The sequence below is a fragment of the Canis aureus genome, chromosome X (assembly GCF_053574225.1).
Source record: "Canis aureus isolate CA01 chromosome X, VMU_Caureus_v.1.0, whole genome shotgun sequence".
NCBI classification, from domain to species: domain Eukaryota; kingdom Metazoa; phylum Chordata; class Mammalia; order Carnivora; family Canidae; genus Canis; species Canis aureus.
In genome coordinates, this window is record NC_135649.1 from 1,993,944 (window position 1) to 2,016,468 (window position 22,525).

The 22,525-nt window shown below is 49.8% G+C and overlaps 1 protein-coding gene across 4 annotated transcripts in view; it reads left to right on the forward strand.

Annotated features, from left to right (window-relative positions):
- MECP2 (methyl-CpG binding protein 2) overlaps positions 1 to 22,052 on the forward strand; it is a 63,086-nt gene extending 41,034 nt beyond the window's left edge. For 3 of the 4 annotated variants that reach the window (XM_077887743.1, XM_077887742.1, XM_077887744.1), the window contains 2 exons: positions 10,270 to 10,620; positions 11,986 to 22,052. In XM_077887743.1, coding sequence (XP_077743869.1) covers positions 10,523 to 10,620; positions 11,986 to 13,069 — 1,182 coding nt within the window. In that variant the 5' untranslated portion in view covers positions 10,270 to 10,522 and the 3' untranslated portion in view covers positions 13,070 to 22,052. Of the gene's footprint in view, positions 1 to 10,269; positions 10,621 to 11,985 lie in introns of those variants that run through there. The other variant, XM_077887746.1, reaches the window with a different exon arrangement.
- The last annotated feature ends 473 nt before the right edge of the window (positions 22,053 to 22,525 follow it).

Here is a 22,525-nt window from a genome sequence, read left to right on the forward strand (position 1 = left end):
CTCTGTTTAGGTTCAGGTCATAATCTCAGGGTCTTGGGATCCCCCCTCCACCCCTGCATTGCTCCACACTCAGTGTGAAGTCTGCTGGAGATTATCTCCCTCTCCCTCTGCTTCTCCTGCTCGTGTGTGTGCGCGTGTACTCTATCACTCTTGTTCTCAAGTAAAATCTTTAAAAAAAGAGAAATGTATGCAGGTAGAAAGCTTGTGTTCTTGCTGTAGCATTCCTGGCCCTAGCACAACTCATCCTCAGTACCTACAATGTGCTTAAAGAATGTTAGCTACTGAATGAGTGAGTAGGTGAGACATTGCCTTGTGCCACTGCCTGTGGTCTTGCTGTGATGACTTCTGTTTAAAGCTTGACCCTGCCGGCTAAGCATTCCAGAATGGAAGCAGTTTCTGCTGCCATACTTTACTCCTATCTAGTTCCAGACCGTTTTCATCAACCCCAAAGGAAACCCTGTGGAAAACAGCCTGCCAGTTCCTCTAAAGGTTAATCATAGAATTCCCATTTGACCCAGTATTGCCACTCTGGGCATAGACCCAAGAGAATTGAAAACATATATCCATGCAAAAACTTGTACACAAATGTTCATAGCAGCTAGAAGGTGGAAACCACCCAGCTATTCGTCAACAGATGTATGGATAAGCAAAGTGTGCTGTGTCCTTACAATGGATGTTTTTCAACCATAAAACGGGATTAAGTTCTGATACATACTACAACATGAACGAACCTAGAAAACATGATGCTGAGTGGAAGGAGCCAGTCCCAGAAGGCTATATATTGTATGATGCCATTCATATGAAATGTCCAGAGTAGGCTATTCCATAGACATAGAAAACAGATTAGTAGCTGCTGAGTGCTGGGAGTAAGGCCACCTGGAGGAATAACTGCTTAATGGGGATGGGGTTTCCTCAGGGGGTGCTGAAATGTTCTGGAACTAGGTGGTCATGATGGTTGTACAACATTGGGAATGTACTAAGTGTTGCTAATGGTAAATTTTATGTTCTGTGCATTTACCGCAATAAAAAAAAGATTGATCAAATGCCCTCAGAATATTTAGCCAGCAACCCTCAACTTGGCTAAATGCCTGGTCATTAAACTTTTTTTATGTCATTAAGCTTCTTGAACTAAATTCCTTCCAACTGTCATGGTTACTATGTCCTGGGTTTCAGAGATGGCATTCACATCGGCTTGGTCTGGTCTAGCATATCACCCTCAGCCCCACGCTGGCCTTTTTCTCTCAGATGGACGGCAGAGCTGCCTGCCTGGGCTCTGTCTGTACCCAGACGGGGTTGCTTGGAGACAGCTGTGGGTTCTGAGCACTGCTTGGGCATCATAAATCCTACCTTTACAATTTGGCGTAATAGGCAAAGTCAGCTGTCGTTTTAGTGGGGTGTTATAAAAATTGAGATATAATTCACATACCATGAAATTCACGCATTTAAAGTGTACAATTCAGTGGCATTTAGAACATTCACAGTGTTGTGCAACCATCACTATCTGGTCCCAGGACATTATCACCAATAAAAAAAAAAATCCTAACCTCATTAGGAGTCACTCCCTATTACCCACTCCCCCCAGCCCATGGTGATGACTAATCTACTTTCTGTCTCTGGATTTGCCTATTCGAACATTTCATATAAATGGAATTATATGGTATTTGTCTTTTTGTGGCTGGCTCATGTCACTCAGCATAGTGTCCCCAAGGATCATGCGTGTTGTAGCCTGTGTCAGAATTTCCTTTCCTTCCTTTTTAAAGCTGAGTAACATTCCATTGGTGGATGGACTGTATTTTCCTTATCTGTTCATCTGTCAGTGGACCTTGGGTTGCTTCTACCTTTTGGCTACTGTGAATCATGGCACTATGAATATGGGTGTACAGATATCTGTTCTGGTCCCTGTTTTCAGTTCTCTTGGGTCTACATCTAGAGTAGAAATACTGGGTCCTGTGGGAACTCCATGTTTAACCTTTTGAGGAATTGTCTGACTGTTCTCCACAGTGGCAGTGTTTGTTTAAACCTGCTTTTCTTAGCTCATGTGTGATGGACTCATGAAGACTGTATGGCACCGGGTGCCTTCATTTGGGGAAAGATCTACCTGTCAAGAGCTGTATTTTATTTAGCTTTTCAAAACACAGATAGTTTCTCTTGCATCTTCTGAAAACTGGGGTATTAAAAAATACACTGAGGTCAGAGCCTCTGAACTTCAGGTTCTACTGCTATAGCCTTTGAGCTGAACCCCATTTGCTCTTTTGCTCCCCGGAGACCACTGAGACTCTCTTCCAGTGCCAGTTTGATTTCTCTCAGATCTTTAAAGGGGCTGAAGCTGGCATCTCAGAGTGTGGCTGCCTTTATTGATTCGTGCAGAAGAGCCTCCTTGATTCTGAGATTCTGCAGCTCATACTAAAGGTAGAAAGAATTGGAAGCACTGAGGGAATGACATTGCAGGATGGAAAGAGCCACTGCAAAAAGGCCATTTCTCTCCTCTGGTCCCTGACCATTCACCTGGGGAAGTGGCTACCACCTTGGCCTGATGTGTCATGGCCTTATCGTGGGACGTAGGCTCCTTCTGCAGCTCAGTGGAATGGGTGACTTGAAATGAACGGTGCTGAGAAATGCTATATCCTGAAATTGGCTTCATGCAAACATGACTGAAATGGGGCCGAGGATATTGCTGGAGCTCACTTTGGAGGGGGCTGGATTCTGATTCAAGGGAAAAACACCTTTCTGCTGCTTTCAACTGGCTTTGTAGTCTTTCTTCTTTAATCTGAAAGCCTCAGGGATTGAGTAGTCCCTCCTCAGTCGACATTGTCTGGCCAGCTGTACCTGCCAGCTGTTGGTTGCCTGCCCCCCTGTAGTGTACAGGAGCCTGGGGTCACAGGAGTGCCAGGTACAGCTTCTCAAGGCAGCCTTCTGCACAATTACTATAGGTTACTTTCATTATGAAAGTACAGGCAGTTCTTTCCATCAAACCCCTTGGGATACAGTAATTTGGCTCAAAAACAAGATTCCTGCAAACTCTGGTTTTCCTTCGCTAGATCAAAGAAAAGATTTGATCTAATGTTTGTGTTCTAGCAGAAAAATTGCTAGATGGTGTTTTATTACTCAAGAGCCTTCTTTCCTTCCTGGTAGATATTTAAGGTTTGTGAAGGCCTTTCTGTTTCAATGTGATATGTGTATTTCTGAAAAAAAATCCCTGTGTTCTACAAATCACACAATAAAAAGTAAGAGTCATTATGGGAAAAATGTGAGGGGTAGACCATGCCAAACCTATGTGATTTGGTAATCAGAGCTCATTAACAAAACCAGTGACAAGTCTGGTTAAAATTCTGGTTAAGAGACCTAACACAGGGATGCCTGGGTGGGTCAGTGGTTGAGCGTCTGCCTTTGGCCTAGGACGTGATCTCAGGTCCAGGGATTGAGTCCCACATCGGGCTTTCGCAGAGAGTCTGCTTCTCCCTCTGCCTGTATCTCTGTATCTCTCATGAATAAATAAATTTTTTAAAAATCTTAAAAAAAAGATGTAACAGGGTCACACTGAAGTGTCTGTTGGCATTTGTACCCAGTATTGCCATCAGCCGATCCTTTTTCGCTGCAACCCCCAGATTTGTGCTTCCTTCCATATGATGTACAGATTATATTACACAGTTCCTTTGACATTTAAAGTGGGGTCCTAGGCAGGGCTGCCTTCAGCAATGATCTTTTTTTTTTTTTTAATTTAAGTAACCTCTACACCCCAACGTGGGGCTGGAACTCACAACCCCGAGACCAAGCAGCAGATGCTTTTCCCACTGAGCCAGCCAGGTGCCCCTTGTGATGATTTTTATATGAACGTATACACACACACACACACACACACACGTACATATACATATATATATGTTTATGTATCCGTGTGTGTATATGTATACACACATATATAGCCTTGACACCTTTTATATATGTATATACATATATGTATATCTGTTTGTGTGTGTGTATATATAGCTTTGACACCTTCCCTTCATTCGCACTCACAGCTTCAAATAAAGCATAACACTGGAAAACATTATAGTTCTTTGAGCCACTAAAAGAAGGTACTTTATAAGATTTCCAGGTTTCCCTCTTAATGTATTCGTGTACTGTGATGGTATTCTCTTTGTTAGAAAACTCATCTGAAACTGCTTCAAAATATTACTCTCAACCTGCACAGCTTCCAGTTATATTTGATGTCATAACCTCCTTTTCAAACATGCTGCCATTTTAGTACCATATGCTTCCCCAAGTCATTGTTGCTCCTTTACACTCCGAAGTGCTGCTTGAGCCTGGCTCTCCTAAGAGCATTATGCTGCACTTTTGACCCTCAAGGAGCTTAGCACCATGCCAACATGGAACCAAGTTCCACGAATTCACATGGGGGAATTCACATTCCGCCAATGCCCCATGAGCACCCCTTTAGTGCCTTTGAACCAGAAGCCAGCACATGATTACTTGTTGCCTTCTGCTGTTCTCTTTCACCAGGAGCAGTTTGCAAACCTTTTCTCATGCTGCAGACAGTTTTGAAGACTCCAGTCTCACAGTTGAGGGGAATGCTCCTCTCTCTGGACTCTTCCAGTTGTTTCCTTATGTGGCCTCATTTACCCCTTCTTGCAGGATGGGACAGTGCTGATGCTCCTCATTCATAGCACTTCGGTCTTGGTCAGTGGTGATCAGTTTGACCACTTGTTAATGGGTCACCTGCCAAATTTCTCCATAGAACAGGACCCCCTACCTTCCTTCCCTTACTCTTGAAACTGTATATTCCTTACTTTTTCACTAGCTTACAAGTCAAGTGCAAGCAAAACTTTTTAAACAGCGTCTTCTGTAGTATCTTCTACAAGATGTTCAGTCTAGCATTTTTCGTAGTTTCCACAGGAGGAGTGTCTGCAGACCTGATGCTGATCCCTGGAACCCGCCCTTGCAGCATAGCCATCCTCCATACTTCTACCCCCATGACCCTGCCCTCCCTGTCGCTGTAGATTGTCACTGCCTGTTCTCCCAGGCCCTCACTGACTGCCCCAGTCTTGTCTCTTGCCAACCCAACCCACCAGTGCTTAGTAGGCTATGGTAGCACCTAGACTCATTTATTCACTTACTCAGACCGTGTCTGCTTTGGGTGCTAAGCTGGCCCTTGGTCCTCAAAGTTACTGGTCAGAGGCATACAGTCATCAAAAGAAGCAAAAGTAGTACAACCTCTGGGTTGTGATTGTTGTTTGGCACTCCTCTGCTTGGCGATGTGCGAGTGGAGAGATGACAATAAAGAAGGCATGCACCGTCGTGGGGTGGGGAAGCTGACCTACATAGTGGTGTGTTCCAAGTACACTGGGGGGGGGCATAGGGTGCCCTTGCTCATGGGGTTGGAGAAGGCAGGAGCTGGGAAGTCTCCTCAGAAGTGCTATCTTAACCCAAAAGAAGATGGGCGAGAGGGCCAGCCCAGAACCATTGGTTGCACAAGGTAGGTGTCATTAGTCACTCCTCCCTCTAGGGCTAGAACTATTGGTATCACTGCCTACTATCACTGGGAAGGGTGTCACTGTTTTTTTCATTACTTCTTTGTTTCCCTGACGAAACTGGGAGCTCGTGAAGACCAAAGAGTGATGATGCTAATTCTGCCCCATTTTCCCAGCCCCCAGCAGAGTCTGGCTCAGGGCGGTAGATGAACACACATCAACTCAGTCGTGACCTCAGACGAGTTCCCTCATGCGACCACACAAGGGAACTTTGTGTGCTTCCTTCTCTTTTCATCTGTAACCCTGAAGAGTTGGATGGGTGGTTTTTCTGGAGATCCTCTCAACTCCAGAATATATGAACTCGTTCAGTTCTGCTACTCATTTGAAGATAGAGTGTGCACGAAATATATATATATATATATATATATATATATATATGTATATATATATATATATATATAAACATATACATATATGGTCTCATTCAAGGCAGGATGAAGAAGACTTTGATTTCTTTGAAAAAGTGTGTGTTTCAGCTAACTCCATAATGCCCTGGTGAGGAGGCCTCTTAGGGAGTTGGGTCACCTTGGGACCGAGTAGGTGGATTACCTGTTTTGCATCATTTTTACCTCCAGTCCACAGCCAGTGGCATGGTTTCCAGGCTTCTTTGTGGGCATTTGTCATTTGTTTTTGCAGAGAAGTAGCAGTCAAAGTAACAAACCTGTGTGCCCCTCAATGCACAGAATTGAACATCACCATATTGTTGTAGCTGCTTCAAGTAATTTTAATTTAAAAGAACTAGGGCAGCCCGGGTGTCTCAGTGGCTGAGTGCCTGCCTTCGGCCCAGGGCATGATCCTGGAGACCCAGGATCAAGTCCCACATTGGGCTCCCTGCATGGAGCCTGCTTCTCCCTCTGCCTGTGTCTCTGCCTCTCTCCGTGTCTCTCATGAATAAATAAATAAATAAATCTTTTTTAAAAAAAACTAAAAAAATAAAATAAAAGAACTAGGGACAGGACACCTGGATGGCTCAGCGGTTGAGTGTCTGCCTTTGACTTAAGCATGATCCCTGGGTCCTGGGATCAAGTCCCACATCAGGTTGTTCTCGGGGGGCCTGCTTCTCCCTCTGCCTGTGTCTCTGCCTCTCTCTCTCTCTGTCTCTCTGATGAGTAAATAAATAAATCTTTTAAAAAAAAAAGAACTAGGGCGCCTGGGTGGGTGGCTCAGTCAGTTGAAAGTCTGCCTTTGGCCTAAGTTGTGATCGAGCCCCGCATTGGGCTTCCTGTTCAGCGGGGAATCTGTTTCTTCCTCTCCCTCTGCCTGCCACTCCCACTGCTTCGTGCTCGCATGCGCTCGCTCTCTGTCTGTCTCTCTCTCTCTGTCTCTCAAATAAATAAAATAAAAGAACTAAAATATTACAGATTGAATTAAAGGCCCTTTTATTCTTCATCTTAGGTGCTATTAAAAATTCATTTGTTAGACACTTAGGGTTTAAAAGGCAAATTTTGTTATGAATGTTTTATCACAATGAAAAACTTAAAAAAAAAAAAAAAAAAACAAAACAGTTCATTCAGGCCCAAGTCAAACTCTGAGCACAGCTGGGTCTCCTCTGTGGCTAGTATCAAAAAACTATGTTCTTCTCTCCTTGAACTTCTAGCCATGGATGTGGCTATAACCCCCATGTGTTCCTGGCCCAGGCTTTCCTGTCCTCAGTGGTACCACCATCCTTCCAGGCATTGGTGATAGTGCTTAACTCATCCCATCCCCTCACCCACACCAGGCTTTCCTCAGCTCTGTCACTCTACCTCCTGGTCATTTCCCAAATCCTCCACTGTCCCCACCCTGGGCCATGGGAGACCACTGAAGAGGCTTCTCACAGGTGCCCCCTGATTTCCACACAGCAAGTAGTGATCCTTTAAAGATAAGAGCTCTTGTCCCTTCCCCTGCCCAAGACTCCCCAGTAGCAATCTGACAAAGCCCTCCACATCCCCCTTGAGGCCGCTCTGCTGCCCAGAACCACCTTCTGGCACACAGCTGCATGATTCACCCCTTGCTTCTTGTAGGATTTTCTCTCTTTTCTCCCTCATTGTGATCCAGTCAGTTTGTTCTTTCAGATACTCACCTTGTCATGGTGTCATCTAGTGCAAGGAGTCCTTTTAGCCACCTCCTATGTCCTTTGACTTTCCCATCCTCTGTCCAAGCACTCCCCTGCCTTTCTGCCCTCACAGGCCACCGTAGAACCACAACCACCCACTTCTCCCAGGGCCAGCCTGGTTCCCTCCATGGATGCTAGACATGTTCCCTAACCCTGGGTGCCATATCAGGCCTTAAAATATGTCCCACCAAGGATATGCAGAGCAGTGTGGTCAGAGGTATTTGAAATAAATTTTCTCTTTGGTGTGGTATCAGTTTGATACATGGTTCAGTTTGTTTGTGTTTGCATTCAATACAGTAGGGTTTTGGTACTGTTTACTTTCTTTCTCATTTTGGTTATGTAAACTTTTATATGATTCAGAGAGGTCTTGCCTTGCGCCTATACCTTAGCTCGTTCCCACCCATCCTGGGACTAGGAAGTACTTCTTCCCTTGTTTCTCACGTGAAAGGCATCCTGTGATCTGTAGGAGATCCAGAGGTGCTCCTTCTCAGCCCTCTCAGGCTGCATGGCTCTCCATGCTGTAGGCATGGCATCGTCCATTCAGTACGTCTTTGTTGGTAGCTCTATGAGTTGTATGCAGTACTGGGTCAGGAAAAATGATGCCGTTAACAAATAATATCATAGACTTAACTGTTTGGCATTTCTGGGGGTGTGTCTTTTTAGGGTAGAGTTCTAGAAGGGATTGACCTTGATGGCATCGACACCCTTGATTGTATCTAAGAGGCATTCCTGGGATATGTGGTTTGTACTTGACCTCATGGATGGTTAAACTATTTGGGGAATATAAATGAGTGTTCTGGAGAAACCAAACCTTTCCCATGGGTGCAGTGTTGTCTGCCGACTCCAGGACTATCCAGGTTCCAGGGAGTAGCCCTAGCCTTCAGCGGTGGCCCGTGGACTATGTGGAAGTGGTCATTCCAGTTCATCTGCCACTCTGCTGCTGGCAAGCTCCCCTTCTCCCCTCTGTGTTGGGGGACTACAGGCTATAGGCCACACCAAGCTTCTCAGGATTCTTCCTCAATTCCTGCTGAAAGGCTAATAAGACTGTGATAATTGAAAACTAAGCTCTGTGCTGCAACAGATTAGAGACCCTCACTTTACAGCAAGAGAAGATCTCCTGTGGGCCGTGGGCTAAATCAGGGTCACCCTGGCAGCCATGCTTTAGAGTCCTGAGCTGCTAAAGGATGACCCAGGATAGGGAGGAACTCAGGGACAAGCCTGTCTCCCAACCCCTGACCTGAGCTGTTCAGAAAAGGCATGTTCTCATGGTGCCAAGAGTCCTGATACTAACCCACCTTTGGCAGCTTACTGACATCATTTGAGTCTGGTTTCCAGTACATACCACAGTGCCTCCATTGGAGTCTCCACAGTGTGAACAAGGGGGTTGCTTGGGGTAGACTGGCCATGAGGCAGTGACCAGTGCTGACACGAGCCACATGGGACAGGGCAGCTCTAGGGCTTAGATATCAAGGGCAGGAATAGTCTCATTCTCTTCCAGACTGAATTGCTGAGAGACCAGCAGATGGCTGGTTCCAAGCCTCCCCAGCGTGGGTGGTGTTCCTGCCCTCTTAGCCCTGCTTTAAGAACACCACGGGCGGACTGATTCCAGGGTCCAGGGCCTTTCCAGTGCACACAAGGAAGGGACCCTACCAGGTGGAGCCAAAATAGCAGGAAGGAGCTGCTCTGTCAGTGTGAAAGCATAAGGAGGTGCCCACCCTGGAGTGGGGAGGGTGCTCTTCTGTGCCTTTGTCCTTGCTCTCCCCTTCTACTGGTTGAGTGTAAGGCAGTCATGGCTTGTAAAGGAATGTCTGATAATAAAAGTTTAGCAGACCTGGGGTGCCTTCTCCTCACTCCAGAACCCTGGGCAGCAGTTTCTGGTTGCCCGAGTTGGCTAGTGTTTATATGGTGCTTTTGTGACTTTTCTTCCTCTGGGGTGTTGGTGCCTATTACCAAGATGAGGAAACTAAGGCACGGAATGTTGAGGTCACTTGCTCAGGTCCATGTTTAGAAGTTGCCAAGTCAGAATTTGAGCTCAGGTTGGGCTGGCTCCAAACCTGTGTGTTTTCTCCACAGCACTGTGCTGTGCCTTATCTCCCAAGGGGGTAGTGCTAGCCTCTGCCACCGTCAGTAAGTTGCATCGTGCTCCCTGACTGTTTTATCAAGCACACATTTGAGAAAACTTACAATACAGAAGCTATACTAACACCCAAGCCAGGTCTTTCGTGAAGAGGAGCCCTGGCCACATTTTGGGTGGGCAGCTCCCTCTCCAGTAGTCAAGGGCCTCTTGTCAGCCATGAAGTCTAGAGACTGTTGGGCACAGCTTGTAAAGTGGCCTCTTCCGAGGCAGTACACTGAGAAGCCACCTAGTGTTTCTACCCAGAAAAATGCCGCTCATTCTCCTGCTTGTTAGGAGTGGGACTTGGGACAGAAGGACTCAGAGTGGTCACAGTGCAGGTAGGGTAAAGCCCAAAGCCCCCAAAGAAATCTTTGAAGGAGAAAGGCATCAGGATCTGGGTGAGCATCGGTGGGGCAGCCCTGTCTCTCAGAGCCCTGCCTGTGCTGGGGTGCCCCAAACCCGCCATTGCTTACTTTTTCTACAAATCGGTGTGTTCCCTGTGATACTTACATACTTATTTAACACTTCAGGGAAGAAAAGTCAGAAGACCAGGATCTCCAGGGCCTCAAGGACAAACCCCTGAAATTTAAAAAGGTGAAGAAAGATAAGAAAGAAGACAAAGAGGGCAAGCATGAGCCCCTGCAGCCACCGGCTCACCACTCTGCTGAACCAGCAGAGGCAGGCAAAGCGGAGACCTCAGAAGGGTCAGGCTCAGCCCCAGCTGTCCCGGAAGCTTCTGCCTCCCCCAAACAGCGACGCTCTATCATTCGTGACCGGGGACCCATGTATGACGACCCCACTCTGCCTGAAGGTTGGACCCGAAAGCTTAAACAAAGGAAATCTGGCCGCTCCGCTGGGAAGTATGATGTGTATTTGATCAAGTAAGTAAGGGCAACTCCTGTCTCTACAAAGCAGGGAAGGCTGGGTGGGCAGGAGGCTGGGGCCAGGTGCTGAGAAACTAATGGGGATCCCTTAGAGTGGCAGCTCTTTTTTTACTCGATGATCAGGAAAATGTGTGTATATCACCCATCTTGGGCTGGGGGTGGCTTCAATAATGAACACCACTTGCAGACCCCTCCAGGTATGTTTCAAATGACTGTGTACAGAGTTCACCGCCCTGAGTGTGACTTTACCCCACCAGCCCTTGAGGTCTTGTCTGGAGATGGCATCGCAGTAGGGCCTACCCAGGGCCACAGTGAGGACACAAGAAAGAGAGGTCACCTGAGAAACATTGAGGACACAAGGCCCTGCCCAGGCTGGTCCCAGAGGCCACAGGACCTGCCATGTGTAGTGGCCTGTGCTTGGAAGGCAAGCAGGGCTCTCTGGGTTCCTCTCATTTCCCAGCTGGGAAACATCCAGCTGATGGGCTCTTCTCAGAACCTGTTAAACAACTCTTCTTTCTGTCAGTCATTCCGTGACTTGGCTTCATGACCCAGAAGAAGTAGGAGTTCAGAGGGCTCAGTCTACTCTCTGAATCATGTTGGGAAAGGTGAGCTCTCTGACAGGGCCTCTGGGGACATTGGTGTCTCTTCATGTGCCTTTCCAACTGTCATTGGTGCATTTGTCCAGCTTTGAGCTGGTCATTGGGCATTTTCTATTGAAACAGTGTAATTCCCAAGCCAGAGCTTCAGAGAAGGACTGAATAAATACATTTCAGTTCTGGCCCTTAGATGATCCAGAAAAGATAAACAGTTTATTTGCAGACATCCTCATTTGATCGCAACAACTCTGAGAAGGGTGAACAAAAAGCATTATCCTACTGACAGATGAGGAAACCGATCCCAGAGAGGCTAAGCAGCATGCCCAGGTTCAGACAGAGAGGAGTGCTTTACTTACTGACTGGGCCCAGGCACCAACCAGCAGAATGCCTGCCCCTCAGCCTTCTGGCTCAAGCGGGTCTCCAGGCCAGGCCCCTTTGGGAGCCAGAGGAGGGGCCTTGGTGGTAGGCGGATCCTCAGGGGCAATAGCTGCAGAGCAGCTGACACCCAGCTGTTCTTGTCACTGGAGCACACCCTGTGGGTGCTCTCCGCCGCCCAGCAACCCAGTTGCTTTGTGTGTGACCATGCCCCTCTAATTTCAGCCCATTTTGGCTTTTCTCTAATGTGACTCTCATTGAATAGTATCATCAGGCAGGTCAATTGCAGAACGTCCTGTCACAGAATTCAGCACATTCTTCCTGCCCCATCTTTGTACATTAGCGGGGAAGCTTCTAATCGTTCTTTGTGTCTCTCCATTTGTTCCCACAGTCCCCAGGGAAAAGCCTTTCGCTCTAAAGTGGAGTTGATTGCGTACTTCGAAAAGGTAGGCGACACCTCCCTGGACCCTAATGATTTTGACTTCACGGTAACTGGGAGAGGGAGCCCCTCCCGGCGAGAGCAGAAACCACCTAAGAAGCCCAAATCTCCCAAAGCTCCAGGAACTGGCAGAGGTCGGGGACGCCCCAAAGGGAGCGGCACTGCGAGACCCAAGGCAGCAACATCAGAGGGTGTGCAGGTGAAAAGGGTCCTGGAGAAAAGTCCCGGGAAGCTGCTCGTCAAGATGCCTTTTCAAGCTTCACCCGGGAGCAAGGCTGAAGGGGGCGGGGCCACCACGTCAGCCCAGGTCATGGTTATCAAACGCCCAGGCCGGAAGCGAAAAGCCGAGGCTGACCCCCAGGCCATTCCCAAGAAGCGGGGCCGAAAGCCAGGCAGTGTGGTGGCAGCTGCCGCCGCAGAGGCCAAAAAGAAAGCCGTGAAGGAGTCTTCCATCCGGTCCGTGCAGGAGACTGTGCTCCCCATCAAGAAGCGCAAGACTCGGGAGACGGTCAGCATTGAGGTGAAGGAGGTGGTGAAGCCCCTGCTGGTGTCCACCCTCGGCGAGAAGAGTGGAAAGGGACTGAAGACCTGCAAGAGCCCCGGACGGAAAAGCAAGGAGAGCAGCCCGAAGGGGCGCAGCAGCAGCGCCTCCTCACCCCCCAAGAAGGAGCACCACCACCATCACCACCACTCAGAGCCCCCGAAGGCACCCGCGCCGCTGCTTCCGCCCCCGCCCCCTCCCCCACCTGAGCCCCAGAGCTCCGAGGACCCCGCCAGCCCCCCTGAGCCCCAGGACTTGAGCAGCGGCGTCTGCAAAGAGGAGAAGATGGCGAGAGGAGGCTCGCTGGAGAGCGACGGCTGCCCCAAGGAGCCAGCTAAGACTCAGCCCACGGTCGCGACCGCCGCCACGGCCGCAGACAAGTACAAACACCGAGGGGAGGGAGAGCGCAAAGACATTGTTTCATCCTCCATGCCAAGGCCAAACAGAGAGGAGCCTGTGGACAGCCGGACGCCCGTGACCGAGAGAGTTAGCTGACTTTACACAGAGCGGATTGCAAAGCAAACCAACAAGAATAAAGGCAGCTGTTGTCTCTTCTCCTTATGGGTAGGGCTCTGACAAAGCTTCCCGATTAACTGAAATAAAAAATATTTTTTTTTCTTTCAGTAAACTTAGAGTTTCGTGGCTTCAGGGTGGGAGTAGTTGGAGCATTGGGATGTTTTTCTTACCGACAAGCACAGTCAGGTTGAAGACCTAACCAGGGCCAGAAGTAGCTTTGCACTTTTCTAAACTAGGCTCCTTCAACAAGGCTTGCTGCAGATACTACTGACCAGACAAGCTGTTGACCAGGCTTCTTAGGGTATGCCTGCACCTCCCCTCCCACCCAGACCTCCCCCCACCCCCCATGTGCTCATTAGGGACAGAGAGTGGTTGAGAGGACACTCCCAGTCTCAGCTCTCCTCTCCTCCCGCCCTGCCCCACCCCCATCCCCCCAGCTCCTCCACCTTCCCCATCCCTACCCACATTGGGACAAGGAGGTGTGAGGCAGGAGAGACAGTTGGATTCTTTAGAGAAAAAGACAGAGATGGCCAGTGGCTACAGCCTGTGTGATCTCACCCATGGTGGCACAAATCTGGCCCCACGCCAGCCCCAATCCAAAACTGACTAGGACATTTCACAGGACAGGGAAGTAGTACCTGTTCACTCCAGTTCTGGCATGGCTAGGAGGGAGTCAGTCCTTTGAGCTGCTGGGTGTAGACTGGCCTGAGCCAGAGGAGAGGATGGCCGAGGGCCGTTCTCCAGTGGGTGGCGAGAGAGAGAGAGAGAGAGAGAGAGGCCGTGGAAGCAACGGGACAAGGCGTAGGCAGGCTGGCCCCGGGCTCCTGGGCTCCTCCGGGTGGCACAGAGCAGTGGGGCTCATGGAATTCCTAGTTGCTCAGAGCAGTCTGTGACTGGTAGGTAGAGGCCTAGTGGACAGGTTGGGGGGCCAGGGGGAAGTAGGGGAAAATGTTCTTCCAAAACTTTCCAATTCTACTCCTTTAGGGACAGCTTAGAACTATTTGCACTATTGAGTCTTCATGTTCCCACTTCAAAACAAACATGCTCTGAGAGCAAACTGGCTTGAATTGGTGACACTTTGTCCCTCAAGCCACCAGACATGACGGTGTTTAGAACTACCTGGATCTGTATATACCTGCGCTTGTTTTAAAGTGGGCTCAGCACATAGGGTTCCCACGAAGCTCCGAAACTCTAAGTGTTTGCTGCAATTTTATAAGGACTTCCTGATTGGTTTCTCTTCTGTCCTTCCATCTCTGCCTTCTTTCATCCATCCTTTCATTTCTTCCCCTCCTCGTTCATCCCTTCTGTACCAGGCACCCACAGTTCCAAGCTTTACCTGAGTTGATGCTGGTCAGCTCAGGCCCCCAGATCTCACCCTGCCCTTGGCCTTCCCACTGCCAGCCCTAGCCCCGACCCAGCCCATTCTGAGGCCTGAGGAAAACCCGGGCTCTGCTGAGTCCACCTGGCCCTAGCACCCTGGCCTCTCCGAAGGGCAAGAGAGCAGCAAGATCTTGCTCTCTGAGGGAGCTCCCTTCCCTGGTCAGACCCTGGATTCTGGGCCTTCTCGACCTTCTATCCAAGAAAAGCAAGCAGGAGAAGTTGGACAGATTTGGATTTGGAAGCTGAGGGTAGCACAGAGGCCCCCATGGCCTGCCATAGTCACCGAGTAGCCCAGCCCTGACCTTGACCTCGCCAGGCCCAGCCAGCACAGTGCAGTGCAATGGGGCGGCAGGTGGGAAGAAATGCAGATGCCCCAGACCTGAGCTGGGACGGGCACCTAGACCCCTGGCCCCTCGGCTCCTCCTATAAGTTAACCATGAGTTCTTTTCTGATGGAAAATGCCTGGCTTTTGCTTGCTGGAGACTGGGTGAGGCCAGCATATCACACATCTCCACATCTGTGCCAGGGGAATGGTGTGGGGGCCAAGAGGCTTGGGTTTGCTATGGGTGTTCATTGATCAATCTCCACTTAGGACCCCATCCTGTCATTCTGTGTTCAGGAAGTCCTTATCTAGCTGCATATCTTCATCATATTGGTATATCCTTTTCTGTGTTTACAGAGATGTCTCTTATATCTAAATCTGTCCAACTGAGAAGTACCTTATCAAAGTAGCAAATGAGACAGCAGTCTTATGCTTCCAGAAACACCCACAAGCACGTCCCATGCGAGCTGCTGCCATGAACTGTCAAGTGCGTGTTGTCTCGTGTATTTCAGTTATTGTCCCCTGGCTTCCTTATTGCGGTGTAACCATGAAGGAGTGAAACATCCTAAAAACCGTCTAGCACTTCCTTGCCAGTCCTTAGTGATCAGGAACCATAGTTGACAGTTCCAATCAGTAGCTTAAGAAAAAAAAAAACGCGTTTGTCTCTTCCGGAATGGTTAGAAGCAAGGGAGTTTGCCCCCATTCTGTTTGCAGAATCATAGTTGGCCTTTGTAGCATTTTTGTACCCATTTCCTTATGCTGCAAAAGCAAGTCCCACACCAGACCTGCTCTGCTGTTGACCCTCTGGGCTTCACTGCTGACTCCTCCCCAGGAAAGGAAGGGGGGTCGGAGGAGGGGGCGAGTCCTTCAGGACCCCTCTTCCTTCAAGGACAAAAGGCTCCTGACCCCAAAGTGGCCTGTCACTCCTGGCACCCACAAAGGATGCCTAGCCACACGAGTACAGTGTCCGGCCAGTTTGCCATGGAGACACCGGCCGTTTTGGTCTGTTGGGTTTTTATCCATTACACTTAGCCCAATGGAATGTGACTCCCGGAACCGGTGTCAAGAGCTGGCCTCTCCATCAGCTCAGTACCATCTGGTCCTGGGAAGAGGAGTGCAGGGCCCTCCATGCCCCCCTTTCACCTGTGACCATTCAGGGGCTGACCGGGCATTGGTGGTTGAGCACATCATTTCAAGTGTCATTTTCTCTCGGCCTGTCCTGACCTGCAGCCCCTGAGGCTCCATAGGGTTTTCTCTCCTTACGCCCTTTCTTCCACATTCCCTCTTCTTCACCTAATAAAGGCATCACAAGTAAGTCACCATTAAGCAGGTCGCCTTGGTGGTTTGTTCCCCTGGCAGGCAGGGGCTCTGCAGCTGCCATGCCACCCGTGTCCTGGGTCGGGTTGACAGGAATTTGGAGTGAAAGCCAGGCAGTGGGGTTCTCACCAGCTGTATCCAGCCCAGTTTGGGGGTGTGACCTCGATTTTGTGTGTACTTGAACATCACGAAGATGGCGGGCATCTTTTAGGGACTGTGTGAAGAATATAGAAATTGACCCACAGCTCTCAGACACCTGTTCACCTAGGTCACACAGTCCCTTTCAGTCTCTCCAGCCCTCGTTCTAGTTGGTAGTCACTACCTCCTCTCCCAACAGAATGCTGTATGTCCTCGAGCTCCTCTCACAATGCCCTGCTCTGCCCTGCCCATTGGTGGGCCTGCCCTAACCAGTGCAGTTGCTGGCCTTGACATGGCAGTGAATCAGGGCACTAAGCCACAGCCAGGCTCTCAGACCGCTCCCTTCTGCTGCTGCTGCTGCATTCCCGTATCAGAAGGCACAGGCGACACCTAGAAATGCCCCGTTCCCCAGTCCATCAGTGCCAAACTACCCAAGGACCTCAGCCCCCTCCACTCCCTGGAAGGTGAAAGCCATGGTGGCGGCCCAGCGACACTGGCTACAGTCAGCACCTGGCTTCTACCCTTGAGGTCCCATGCAGGTGCGGGCAACACTGTTCAGGGGCACCGTTCCAGGTGAGAGGCCACAGACTGTGGCACCAGCACCCAGAGCAGCCCCAAGTTGTTCCCTGTCCCTCTGCCCAGCTTTTCATTGCTGTGATGGGGATCATGAAAGAAGGGACTAGCCTGAAACAAACTGCCATGTTTGATGGGGAAGGAGTTTCTTTAGCTGACAGGACCTCTGGATCTAAGTAACTTTTAATAAGCAGCCGAAGCGCATGAGGGAGCAGAAGGTATGACGTGAACTCACCAGGTGGGGCCCACTGGATCTTGCAGAGCCGAAGTGGGGCCTGGCAGCCGAGCTCTGTGCCCCATTTCCAGAGCATTTTCTTCCAGCTCTCTGGGCTGATGGAGCCAGGGAGGGTCACAGGTGCCGGTCTTGGAGAAGCCTTTTTCACCTCCTTTCCCAGCCAGTAGCCCCAAATTGTTGTTCCCTGATGGGAGTTTTACGCACAGATTTTAGGACTGATGGCCCGGACCTCAGGAAGCAAGCTGTGTCTAAGAGCCCTGTGGGCGTTTGCGTAGCCAGATCCCAGAGTCCGGGCTCATGGTGTTGGGGGCGGGGGGCAAGCATGGCAGCGTCGCCCAGCCTGTGGTAGAGCCCCGCTCCCGTGCCCCTGTGGCCCCACCATGTCGCGTTCCTGCTCTTACTCTGTCCTCTGTAAGGGCCCCCACCTTTGCTCTCTTCATCAGTAAACTCGTCCACTCTGGAGGGGTTTGTTGAGTCTCCATTTTTGCGTCTTTGTCTTTTAGATACCGTATCAATCTTTAGAAAAGGCATAGTCTAATTGTTATATATAGCTAGGATACTGCCTCCCCCAGGGTCTCAAGTTACATATTAAAGAAGAAAAAAAGTGAACACTGAAACCCGTTCTCAACAATTCAGAAGGAAAACCTAGAAAACATTTGGCAGAAAATTACATTTCAATGTTTCTGAATGAATAAGAGCAAGCTTTTGCAAAAATGCTGATCTAAAAATATTTGGAGTTTGGCCTGACATGTGGTGAGTGGTACAGGAAAAGGGGAATCCAGCCTGAAGCTGCTGGATCTGAGACTCGGGGCCATCCTAGCATTGGCGAGCCCCCTGTCCTGTGGGGCCGCCTGCCTGGTCCCCAAGCTGTAGGAGCCCAGCGCTTGGTGTGGGAAGTAGCATCAACCAGTGGCTCCCAAGATCTGCGACGTTCTCACTACCCAGCACCACCTGTTTCTTGCTCCTTTCACATCTCGACAGGACATTCCCCAAGTGCTGATTTTTTTTTTTTTTTCGGGAAAAAGGGAGTTCTAACTAGGGCCCAGGCAACTAGGAAGGTGAGGGTAAAGTCCCCCTTTTGGCCTTTGCCGGTCCCCCGAGGACATCCCCTGCTCTGCTCTCCTAGGGGCCCAGGGCCTGGGTGAAGTGGTGCTCCCGTCTGCGCTCAGGGGTGAAGACAGAGGCCCGAGCACTCACTGTGGTGTGTGTCCCCCTCGCCCCTCACCAGCGAGAGCCCCTGGGCCAGAGGGAGGGCAGGCACAAGGAAGGGTGCTGGGCAGAACCGAGACCCTCACGAGGGGAAGCCCGGCCTTTGAGTCTGAGAGCATTAGGGAAACCTGCAAATTGCCTTTGCTCCCCTAGCCCCCCCTCCTAGCTTACGTTTCCTCAGGTCCTCAGCAGCGAGAGACAATGAGATGAAAAGGCCAAGAGGTTTGGCTCCTGCTCACTGCTAGTCCCTCTCCTTTCAGTGTTTGTGTGTCCAGTGACAAAGGTGTTCTTCCTGGTGACCCTGAGCATACCCAGTATCTTCTAGACTGTACGCGTAGGCCTGCTTGGTCTCCTCTCTCCTGGGCTTTGATTTTGCTTTTTAGCTTTGCTTTTAGTTTCTCTGTCCCTTTTATTTAATGCACCAACTAGACACACAGAGCAGTTGAATTTTTATATATATATCTGTATATTGCACAATTATAAACTCATTTTGCTTGTGGCTCCACACACACACACAAAAGATCTGTTAAAATTATACCTGTTGCTTAATTACAATATTTCTGATAACCATAGCATAGGACAAGGGAAAATAAAAAAACAAAAAAAACAAAAACAAAAAAACACAAAAAAACAAAAAACAAAAAAAACTACAAACCTGTCTGCTGGTCACTTCTTCTGTCCAAGCAGATCCGTGGTCTTTCCTCGCTTCTCTCAAGGGCTTCCCTGTGCCAAGCGAAGGAGGCTCCAGACAGCATCCGGGTTTTGCACTGTTTCTCCCATGCTTGTGAGAGAGGTCCCAGGATGCTGGTGCAAGACAGTTCACCTCAACGGGTGGGTTGAAGAGCGCTTCCTTGCCCTGGCAAAGTCTGGAATGTAGTTGGTACCACCTGGCCCCCTTCGACCTCTGGGTGGGGCAGCTGGAGTCCACGGGGGAGGGGGATGGCCTGACCCCACCCCCAGCCCTCCCAGTGACCCAGTCACAGTGCTCATGTATGGAGAGTCAGCTCAGCAGGCCTCCCCACCAGTAGGGCTTCCACTTGGCTGAGGCTGGAGGGCAGATGGGAGGCCTGTCACATCTCACATCTCAGAATGTGTGAGCTGCACAGGTAGACCCCAGGGACCCCAGAACCACATACAACAGTCCACTGGGTCCCCTCTAGGAGGTAGCAAAGACTCCAGAAACATCCCTTTCTCTCCTCCCCGTCCTACGAGTAACTGCATTTGCTTTTGTAATTCTTAATGAGCAATATCTGCTAGAGTTTAGCCGTAACAGTTCTTTTCGATCGTTTTTTTTAAGTAATTAAAAAAAACACCAAAAAAAAAAAAAAAAACCCAGAAACTTGTTCTTCCAAAGCAGAGCATTATAATCACCAGGGCCAAAAGCTTCCCTCCCTGCATCATTACTTCTGAGGCCTGAACCAAAAGAGAAACGCTCATAAGCCCTTTGGGTGGCCAGGCTACCCGTGGGCCCCTCGGAGGACCTGGGCTGGGGCAGCCTCTGGGCCCAGCGTGGGGCCCGCTCCAGCCTGCGCTCAGTATTAGCGATGGGTCACGTCGTCCTTTCCCACCCAGCCTGGGACGGGGGCAGAGGAGGCGAGGAGGCTGTTGCTGCTGCTGTTTGCCACTAACAGGTGGGTGTCCACATGTGTCCACGTGCGTGCTTTCTGACGGAAGTGTGAAATCAGCGCCCAAGTTAGCCTCACCCAGTGACCTCTCGCCCGCCTGGACGGAGCAGGGCCCACCCAGTTGAGTGTTTCTGGGGAGCTGGACGGTGGAGTGCGAAAGGCTTGCAGAACTTGAAGCCTGCTCCTTCCCTTGCTACCAAGGCCTCCTTTTCCGTTTGATTTGTCACTGCTTCAATCAATAACGGCCGCTCCAGAGTCAGTAGTTGATGAATATATGACCAAATATCACCAGGACTGTTACTCAATGTGTGCCGAGCCCGTTCCTCGCGCTGGGCTCCCGTGTACCCGGACACTGTAACGTGTGCTGTGTTTGCTCTCCTCCCCTTCTCCCTCATCCTTCCATCGTTTTTCTGGGGTTTTTCTGTTTGGGTTTGGTTTGGTTTTTTATTTCTCCTTTTGTGTTCCAAACATGAGGTTCTCTCTACTGGTCCTCTTAACTGTGGTGTTGAGGCTTATATTTGTGTAATTTTTGGTGGGTGAAAGGAAATTTGCTAAGTAAATCTCTTCTGTGTTTGAACTGAAGTCTGTATTGTAACCATGTTTAAAGTAATTGTTCCAGAGACAAATGCTTCTAGACACCTTTTCTTTACAAACAAACGAATTTGGAGGGAGGGGATGGTGACCAAGATGAGAGGGGCTGTCCTTTTTCCCCAGGAGGGGAGATTCGAAGAGATGACCCCTGCCCAGACCAACCAGATGCCACCCAAAGAAGTTAAGCCTAAGCCAACGGACCAAATAGCTGATGTGTTGCCATTTTCAAAGTCAGAGCAAAACCAGGTTTGGTTCCACCCAGTGGATTCTGTTGCCTTTCCCCCCCCCCCCCGAGATTATTAGCATCATCCTTCTTTTTAAAGCCAGACCAGGTTGATGTTCCTTTGAAGGGAGACAGGAGGGGTGCAAGCAGAGCCGACCTTGTGTCCGCGGGAGGAAGATAGGGCAGGCCTGAGGAGCAGAGCTCAGACGAAGGGTGGTCATCTCCCTGGAGACCTCTGCTGTGGCCACAGGTCAGTGTATGTTGACAGGGCAGACTGGCCCCTCTCCACCTGACGCAGCGCTTCCTGGACAGGCCAGGTGGTGGGCATTACCGTTCAGCACACGCCCATCACATCCCACCCAGTACCATCCCAGAGTACATCCAACATTGACATGACCTCTAGATTCTTCACCATCCTGGGTGATAGGACGACGGTGGAGGAGGTGCACTCTCTTTGCCGTCCTCTGACCCCCAGGAAAATCTGAGCGTGAGAAACCCCCCATCCCTTCCCTTAGCAAAACCAGATACTTCTGAGCAAAGCCGTTACCCCCACCAGACATTGTTTTGGGCTCACAGAACAGGGACAGATGTGTGCTCCCTTAGCACCCAGCCCCCCCCCCCCAAAAGGCGAAGACAATGCTGAGTGTCATGACTATTTGCACATGGGTTTAGTATCAGGAAGGAACCAGGCAGGGTAGCTGTCCCCTCCTGAGTCACAGTGACCCCGGCCACCCTGGACCGAGGGTGGGAGAGAGGCGTGTGTGGGACAGGGAGCAGCCCAGGACAGACTTGGCTAGAGATGTCTCCAAAGCCCTCCATCACATTCACCTTCAGTTTTTGTGTTTTGGGACAATTACTTTAGAAAATAAGTAGGTCGTTTTAAAAACAAAAAATATTGATTGCTTTTTTGTAGTGTTCAAAAAAAAGGTTCTTTGTGTATAGCCAAATGACTGAAAGCACTGATATATTTAAAAACAAAAGGCAATTTATTAAGGAAATTTGTACCATTTCAGTAAACCTGTCTGAATGTACCTGTATACGTTTCAAAAACACCCCCCCACTGAATCCCTGTAACCTATTTATTATATAAAGAGTTTGCCTTATAAATTTACATAAAAATGTCCGTTTGTGTCTTTTGTTGTAAAATCAAGTGATTTTTTCATAAGGTTCTTTTACTATTTGAAAAGATGGGCAGCACGCAGTTTTATTTTATTTTTGTAAGTTTTTTAATACGTGTGAAAGCAAAGAATACTCAGCATGCCTTTCTAAGTGACGCGTTTGCACCTTTTGTTGGGAAGTACTGTATCCTGTGCTGTTAGCATTCTCGATAAATCTCTCTGTGAAAGTGACTCAAGGTCTGGGCTTTCATTATCAGACAGCTCACAGGACAGCACGGTGCTGTGTTTCCTGATTCCGTCTGGCTGTCCCTGAACGCAAATAGCCAGCCGCTTTCAGGACTGCCTGGGGAGGAAAGACCAGCCTGCTGCACACAGGGCCTCCTCTTGGGTTGCAAGGTACACTTTCTAGGCGCACTGCTGCAGCGTGCGATGGGGAGCTGTGGGGGGCAGGCGGGCCCGGAGCTGGCCCGGGTCTGCCCGCCGTGCCCCCAGGTCCAGAGGCCAGCGGGCCGCAGGCCTTCCACACAGCAGCCCGAATTCCCTGCTCCCGTGGGCCATGGCAGGGGCACGTCGTCTGTCTTCTGTCCAGGTGCTTTTGGAAACAGCAGCCATCCCCCAGCTGTGGCTCCTCCTGGGCCTGTGGCCCGAGACCTTCTTCGCATGGGCTCTGCTCACCCGGCTCCCTGCCACTGTCATCACCGTGG